We start from the raw sequence: 8590 nt of genomic DNA, 5'->3' as shown, positions 1-8590 counted from the left end.
TGAAAGCAAGAAAAGTCCCAAAGGCAAGGAAATGTCACTGTGACTTAACAGTGGTACTTTCACTAGTTGCTACTATTTTTAGCACTGATTTTTGGGGATGAAAGTACTCAGCACATCTACAGGTTGCTGTAGAGAGAGCATAACTTAATGAGAGCATAAATACCAAGCTAGGTACACAGGTTGGAAGTGTTTTCCCTTCTCAGTCTGGCACTGTCAGTGCTGCAGTTCTTTTGCAGACTCAGTGATTGTCACATGCTGCATGTGAGGTCCAGTCTTCTCGACCTTTGCTTTTATTGTCTCTACTCCTTTCTTTCACAGCCACTTCTTTCATGATACAAAGGTAGCCCTGACTTCCAGCGTTACCCTGGTCCCTAAGAGAATCAAGTCTCCTTCTTGCTCTTCTTGTGCTCTGCCTTCTCCTCTTCATGCCCATCTCAAACCACTGTATAGCTGCAGTACAAGAGGCATTCCTCACTGCCCAGCTTCATTTTCATTTAGATCCTTTTCTTCAGAGGGAGGAGGCCCTAGTGAGCTGAAGAACATGACCCAGATCTCAGTGGTGCCTTTGTAAAAGGCCTCCAGATGAAGGGACTGTGGTTTTGCACAAACCAGAAGTGTCCTGCAAACTGGGTGTGCCCCATGCTAAAGGCTCTGCACTCTGTGATACCAAAGAAAGTCAGCCTGATCCTTTGGGTGAAGGTAACACAGACCCAATAATCACAGACTTGAATATATTTTGCATATTGCAAACTGTTCTGCAACTTGTCAGACAATGTTTGATATTTGCATAGCACTAGCAAAAGGCAGATAGAAGGTTAACGGGAAAGGTCTCTGACAGTATCGGGATGTAATTTAGAGATGGGCTTACAGCCATGTAGTTACATACCAGATTTGGGGTTTGTCTCATTATATTAGAGAGAAAAGGCCTAGAAAGGGTTGTGCACATTCAGCTAGAGCTAAGTTTTCCAAAAGGACAGTTTTGGTCTGAAAAGGAATGAGCAGTTTAACATCTGAATCACCTGCCCTCTGTGGTGCACTGGCCTCCAGGCGCTCTCTAAAAGCGCTGGATGCCTGTGGTACTGTTTAGTCCTCTCTCTCTTACTGCTTCCCAAAGGGGGATGAGGGAGGCAGTGATGACCACTCACTCGTGTATCTGATACTAGTTTATCTCCATAATGTATAGCAAAACAAAACAACAAAGGTGTTCCTTCCTCGTCCTTCCTCCTCCTTCCTCCTCTCATTGATCCAGACACGCCTTATCTTACTCACTTTGTGTTCTTGAGACTTGTGAATTCTCCACGGTGTGTCCTCTCTCCAGGAAGGCTGTTCCTGTGTTTTATGTAGCATGGGCTGAAAAATGTTCTGCTACTGCTTCCCTGGTTAAGAGAGTGATTTCCTAATCAGAAATACGACTTTTTCAGAATATGACTTTCAGTTCAACTACATGCATTGAGGGTGACTTTTCTTTTGTGTCTCCAGACTGGTTCCTCTTAGCAAAATATGATTATTTTCCATCTATCATTTACACTTCAGTTCCTTTGAAATCCAGTGTGAAAAACATCATCTCTGCCTCCGGTTGTGCTTTGGACCTTGGGGCTCTGCAAATCAGACTAAAAGCTGTTTGGGAAGACAACTCCTGAGATGAAGCTCTGAGCTCATATGGACACAAATGCCCAGAAACACAGAAGAGTGGCCTGAAACCATTGGTTTGAAGGTACAAAATTTTGTGGCCCTCATGTTTTAATATCTCATTCAAATGACAGCATTTGACAGCATTTCTGGAGACAGAGTGTCTCCCAACGTCATTCTGTGAAATTAAATTCAGTGTTGAGTTTGCATAAAGTGAGAGGAGAGCTACTTGCTGATTCATCACTTTATGAGCCTGGCATCTGTATCACTGCTTAGCAAATTTTGCTTCTAGTAATCCTCTTTTTCTTCAGAGCTGAGCACCAAGAGCACATTCTGAGCAATGCCTCCAGAAAGACTACAAAAACCATAACTCAGAGAAAGATTATAGCCTCTGGCTTTCAATTAAAATTCTCAGGGCATTTAGTTGTACTTGTGGATGCATTACTGAGCCTGTGATTCCTCTCTTCTGCGGCCTCTCCAGCATTTTTGCAGGTGGCTGGTGGTAGGCGAGTGTGCCTGGGGTAACATTCCTGTGTGCTGGGCTGCTGGAATTCAGCTATGCTCCTTAACAAAACAGTTTGGTTTAGACATTCTTGATGCATGTGCACGTGCAAGATGCATTTGGAGGAGAAAACTAAGCAGAACTAAGACACAAAGAGGTGAAGTTGTAAAATTGGTCTTTCTCAGCTTTGATTAATATTGACTGATAATCTTGTTTTCCCATTCTGCTGCTTTTTCCAAGTAAAAGATGATAAAGAGCAGACCAAAATATTTGATAATGCTAAATATAAACCCATTACTTCAGTATCTGCCTGAAAATCAGTAATGCAACTTGTCAGTCAGAGCTGGTAACAAATAAATTAAAATTAACAAATTAAAGAGTAGGGTAACAAATCAATTAATGCTGCCATTTTCAGAGATGTTGGCGTTCCCTTTTCACCTGCCACACCACAGCACCTGAAGACCAGCAAGTGTGGACACACACAGCAAGTGTTCACACACTGAACATCAGTGGAATTGCAGAGATGCTTTGGTCCCTGCTTAACTGAGCAAACTCCCATTTATGCATGTACTGGGTTTTCACTGCCTGCTGCCTGCTCCTCTCCCGCCTCTGCTTTTTCATGTTCAGTGGACTCTCCTCTCTGTGTCTCTGCCTCTCTCTCTATTTTTTTCTCCCTATTGTTCCCCACGTCACTGACTGTCACTCACTTCATAAAGCCGTCTGGCTCGGAGCTTAAATATTGCAGGGCAACTAAAACCCACCATCAGAGCCAATTCAGTCATATCTGCTCAGTCGTGCGACAAGATTGGGGCTTTTAGGGTAGGGAAGAAGAGAGACAAAAGTTCACTCTTCCCTGCAGAGTGCCAAGAGAGGAGGGGGACACATTTCTTCGGTGGAGCCTCTCACAGCGGCAAGTTGCTTGCTCAACATCCTTAACCTGTTCAGCCTCTTTCGCCGGTAGCGTGCGCAGGTTGCGACGTCTGGGAGCGCAGGGTGGGGGTCTTCAGACAGCCTGGGAGAGTTCAGAACACAAATCTGTTGACTCTGGGCTTAGGCAGAGTCCTGCTCCTTCCTCGTGCCAGGCAATTTCAGGAAAAAGGTGACTACCTAAATACCTCGCTTACCCCTCTTGTCGAGGCTGGAGTGGCTGACTGATTGCTGGTGGAATCCCAGACATTCGAACTGGTTGTGCCACTCGCCATCCGTCCACCCAATATTGGTGCTCACAGTTGAACCGACTGAGCAACCTCCAACCACTTCACTTGCAGAAAACAGAGGGGATGGGCATGGCAGAGTTGTGAAGAACGTGGCCAGTTGGAAGTGATCTCAGGGAGGGCTTAGCCAAATGTAGCAAGCTGTGAACAAGACGTGTGGTGGAGTTAGACGGGAAACATTTTCCCTTCTCTTGTACAGCGAGTTTTCCGTGTGATAAGGTTTACCACACCTAGAATGTCGCTCGTGCATGCTGCAGTGGAAATGCTCAAATGGTAGCATAGGTATCAGTGTGACTCACAGGGAAAGAAAGGGATGGAGTTAACTGAGGTGCCTGGGGGACAATGAAGCTTGTACTGCGTGTAGTCATGTTTCTTACAGAGTTGCACGTGATTGGTAACTGTTGGGTGTACTTTGCTCTGTGAATTTGCAGAAAGAGGATGTTTAAATCAGTTTAGATAATGTATGTAAACAGCATAATCTTCTGCTAGACTTGTTAATGTAAGCGCTGACATTAACACACTTCTTTACACGACTTTAATGACTGAGAAAGTAGCAATTTTCCTTGGTGATTAAATTATATGTTTGCCGCTTATGTATGCGAGGTGTTTGTGCAAGCTGAAGGAACTGTGTTCTGTTCTTCATTTTCTTTTTTGATATTGTGAGGTTTGAAGGCAAGGAATATGAGTCCATCTTGCTTTAGCAAAATGCCATCATAAACCTTTTCTTTTTTTTTTTTTTTAATTGAAAATTTGTGAAATTCCCCCGAGCCATAGAATTCTCAATATTTTCTGTGTTTGTCTATGTGTGACTACGTACACAGAGTAGTTGAAACAGACTGGTATGCGTTGGTGTGTCATAACATATGGCATTACAAATATATCCCAGTGGTATCTGAAGGAGGAGGGAAGTTTAGAATTTCATGCTGTTGACTGTACCTTCCTTTTCCCAGTGCTTGTGTGTGTGTGTGCATTTAGGGAACTATAGATGGAGGTAGTATCTAAGAGATGAACTTCTAGATCCCTGTGAACAGCTATTTTATGAATAATGTTCCCTGTTTCACTTGTCATGCTCTACAAGTCTGTCTTTCTGGGCCACTGTAATATTCTGTATTCCTCAGGGACTTCAGACTGCTGTGATGTGTTAAATCAACCCATACAAAACAACTTTCATCTCTATTTTCCTCATTCATAGATCTTCCCTTGCCTGAAATTGTATAGTGGGAAGTTCAGGATATGCAGAATGAAGCCCTGACGTAGGAATAATTTGTTATCATGCAAAAGTAATGACAGATGTAATATTATACTTGCATTACTTGAAAATGTACGACTGTCTTAGCTTTCCAATAGTATATCTGCAGCTGGCTTCCAGCTCTGTGTTAGCCTGAGATAGTGGCACTGACATTTTAGAGCAAACAGTATTTTAGGTCCCAGTTAGAGACCTTGGTGCTTTCCCTAGGTTGGTTCCACTGTCAGTGTGGCAGCTGACTTCAGGAGGGGATGCAAAGAATAGCCCCGATAGCACCAAATAATTACATTGCATACAACATATTCTATATAGCAAAACTAATCTATAGAATAGTTGTTAAGCTTAATACAGCATTACTAACACAGTAATGGTGTTGTAATTGCTGTTCTTACCTAAAAGAGTGGTTGCTAAAGTAGAATTGACATTTGCAACCTAGAGAGAATTCAGGTTTGTTTAGGTGCAAGATGGGCGCAGATGTGAGATCTGTCTGACCCATGGGGGGTTTTGGTGCAGAAGTGCTTGTGTGCTTGAAAGCTTCACCCTCTCTTCTAACCACTGCAGCTGCCTGCTGATAAATCTGTTCCACGGTATTACTGGTGAGTGTACGTGCACAAAATCTAAGCAGACTCACAGAACTGAGCCTACAAGGCGCCACAGAAGACTCTCACCTGCAAAAAGAGATAAATATACTCCCTGGCTGAAAAGTAATTGCCCATTTAGAGCCATAGAAGAAAGAATTTAGCAGGCAGCTTCCTCTGGCTTCCCAGCCCTTCATCCTGCTAATAAATCATTGTGAACAGGCAAATCAGCAAGCAAGCAACCCATCTTTCTGTTCTCAAAGCATATTAGGGAAATACTGATTGAAAGCAACAAGAGAGATCAGCGGGAAAACCTGAAATCTTTAAAACTGAGCATAATTTGTGGTCTTTCTCTTTGTTTTTTCTTCCCTTAGACAGTAAGAAATGGGTGACTGGAGTTTCTTGGGGAACATTTTAGAGCAGGTGAATGAGCAATCCACTGTCATCGGGAGAGTTTGGCTCACAGTGCTCTTCATTTTCCGCATCCTGATCCTGGGCACAGCTGCCGAGCTCGTGTGGGGAGATGAGCAGTCAGACTTTGTGTGCAACACCCAGCAACCTGGTTGTGAGAATGTCTGCTACGATGAGGCCTTCCCCATCTCCCACATCCGGCTCTGGGTCCTGCAGATCATTTTTGTATCCACCCCTTCACTAATGTACTTCGGGCATGCTGTGCACCACGTCCGCATGGAGGAGAAGAGGAAAGAGAGGGAGGAAGCTGAGAGGCGCCAGCAAGCTGAGGTGGATGAAGAGAAGCTGCCCCTGGCTCCAAACCAAAACAAAGGCAATAACCCTGATGGAACCAAGAAGTTTCGCCTGGAAGGCACTCTCCTGAGAACGTACATCTTACACATAATTTTCAAAACCCTCTTTGAGGTGGGATTCATAGTAGGTCAGTACTTCCTGTATGGCTTCCGAATTCTCCCCCTTTACCGCTGTGGGCGGTGGCCCTGTCCCAATCTTGTGGACTGTTTTGTCTCCAGGCCCACAGAGAAGACCATCTTCATCATGTTCATGCTGGTGGTGGCTGCCGTATCCCTCTTCCTCAACCTGGTGGAGATCAGTCATTTGATCTTGAAAAGAATCCGGAGGGCTCTGAGGAGACCACCAGAGGAGCAGCTTGGAGAGGTCCCAGAGAAGCCCCTCCACGCCATCACAGTCCCCTCCATCCCAAAGGCCAAAGGCTACAAGCTGCTGGAAGAAGAGAAGCCGGTGTCCCACTATTTCCCTCTCACGGAAGTTGGGGTTGAGCCCAGCCCCCTTCCATCAGCCTACAATGAGTTTGAGGAGAAGATTGGGATGGGACCTTTGGAAGATCTCTCCAGGGCATTCGATGAGAGGTTACCATCGTATGCGCAAGCAAAGGAACCAGAAGAGAAGGTACGAGCAGAGGGGGAGGAGGAACAAGAGGAGCAGCCTCAGGAAGAGCCAGGGGTGAAGAAAGCAGAAGAGGAGGTGGTGAGAGATGAAGTGGAAGGGCCTTCAGCACCTGCTGAACTTGCCACTGATATGAGACCCCTGAGCAGGCTAAGTAAAGCCAGCAGCCGGGCCAGGTCAGATGATTTGACTGTATGAAGGTGCAGGATGAGGGGAGCACATGAAAAGGAAAAGGTTGAAGAGAAAAGGAGAGATAGAGAAAGAATCAAAAGATATTTTTAAGCAAAGTGCTAAAATGGCCACTTGAATATTATTTCCTTTTATGATTCTCAACTGGAAAGGTACTACCATGGTAACTGTGCCTTATTTGCCCCATATGTCCCTGTATTTCCCTGTTCCCACATGCCAGCTCACTACTTACAGTAATAGCTACACATAACTGATGTATTCTAAAACCTAACATGGCAGTGATACCCAAATGTCGCCACTGTGATCATATTTACTGAAAGCCTTGTGTTCCACATTTCTCTAGGAATGTGGGGAGGATCCGTCTTTCAGCCAGTGAGAGGAAAGACTGATCAACAACTGTATCTAGTCTTTCTGTTTCCTCCTATGGCTCACTGAGCAGATCTCCCCTTTGCTGTTGGCATGGAATTGCAGTTATTTAATTCACAAAGTGAATTCTATGCTTAGCATCAACACACTAAAATACTAAGCCAAACTTCCCTTCTTTATTCAGAAAATAAAGGCAAAAATGTTCCAAATTTCTCTGTGAATGCATATCTGAGTTTAGGCAAAAATATTTTCCCCGGTCAAAAATATTTCTGCTCTTCAAGTGACATTGACAGTGGGCAAGGTTAACAGTAGCTCTCTACTAGGACTTAGCAGATGCCCAGAGGTGGATTATTTTTTTCCCAGGAGGGTCATCCGGCCCTGAGACTAGTTCGGAATACTGGAAAGAATAAATTCAAGTGATATTTTTTACTTGTAGCCTTGTAACTTAAATCTGAAATTAGATTTAGCCAAGCAAGAGGGAAAAATCTTCTGAGAAAGGAGGGGCCAGCTACAACACCTAGAGCATGAAACCAAATACAAGCCTTCATGGTATGATCCTGACAAGTGCTCAGTTCCTGGAGCTTCCAGGCTCCCAGGCACTCAGCAAATCTCAGGTACAGAGTCCTGAAGGCACCTGTGAACCTAAACCAGGGGTCTGGGTAACTATGTGACTTTTTAAACCTCTAAACACAAAACTGGTTGGTCAAGTTTGAAAAGACTGATATGGTAAAAGTCTTTTGACAGCCTTTGTTTTTAATTTGACCGATGGGAGACATTCAGTGGGCTACTTCTCCATTAAATGCCAAAGACTCACTCAAGTACGACAATACCTTTCAAAAGATGATTTAGACCTTTTGTGCCAACAGGTCTGTACAGAACTATCAGACTCAGAAAAGTCTTTTTTTACAGAAGGCAGAAAACGATGTGCTTGCAAATGTTTAGACGTCTAATATAGATTTCTAATTTTAGGACTGCAGCAGCAACTCTTGGCTGGGACAGTGCAGCAATGCGTTCAAAAGCTTCAGGTTAACAGCTATGTCCCCCCAAAACTGAGCCTCATGCCAAAAAAGTGCAGGTATGCACTCTGCTCTGCTCTGCTCTGCAAACCTCAGACCCTGCCATCTCAGCAAATTCTTTCTGCTGGGCTGCAGCCCATCCCATTGTTCCCAGGGCAGGCTCTAATCCAGGTCAGGGAAAAAAAGGTCTTTGGCACAATGCATCAAACTCATCCCGCCATTAGCTAGAAAAGACCCCCTGCGGCCTCCCATTGTAGCAGGTCTGACTCAAAGCCCAGAGAAGGCAAAAGGGTGTCTGCAGAGCCCTGTCCCAGGGTAGGACAGGGGTAGGCTTGGGCCCTGTCCCAGCCCCAGTACAGTCAGTCCTGTTGCTCCTGATCCCACCCCTGGCCACGCAGCCACAAAGGTGGCCGGACTTCATTGCCCAGTGATGATAAGCTGTACATATGTAGAAAGTTTGTAGGGTGCATTTG

At 44.7% G+C, this 8590-nt stretch overlaps 1 protein-coding gene across 2 annotated transcripts; it reads left to right on the top strand.

The window, feature by feature from the left end:
* The first annotated feature begins 1658 nt into the window (after nt 1–1658).
* Nucleotides 1659–8590, top strand: GJA8 (gap junction protein alpha 8). Of its 2 annotated transcripts, none has more exons than XM_014253525.2 (2): nt 1659–1714; nt 5544–8590. In XM_014253525.2, exon 2 carries the CDS (start codon nt 5554–5556, stop codon nt 6742–6744), a length of 1191 nt encoding a protein of 396 aa, XP_014109000.1. In that variant the 5' UTR covers nt 1659–1714; nt 5544–5553; the 3' UTR covers nt 6745–8590. The 2 variants fall into 2 exon arrangements, with proteins under 2 accessions (XP_014109000.1, XP_087908097.1); XM_088051971.1 differs by lacking the exon at nt 1659–1714 and adding an exon at nt 3162–3230.

This window comes from Pseudopodoces humilis, chromosome 2 (genome assembly GCF_049639895.1).
Source record: "Pseudopodoces humilis isolate 2021_Gansu_Grassland_sample_001 chromosome 2, ASM4963989v1, whole genome shotgun sequence".
In the NCBI taxonomy this organism is placed as follows: domain Eukaryota; kingdom Metazoa; phylum Chordata; class Aves; order Passeriformes; family Paridae; genus Pseudopodoces; species Pseudopodoces humilis.
The sequence above is the reverse complement of the archived record's forward strand: the minus strand, read 5'-3'. Positions and strand labels throughout refer to the sequence as shown.

Coding starts and splice junctions, on each gene's coding strand:
- GJA8 (XM_014253525.2), top strand. CDS start 5,554: ATGGGTGACTGGAGTTTCTTGGGGAACATTTTAGAGCAGGTGAATGAG.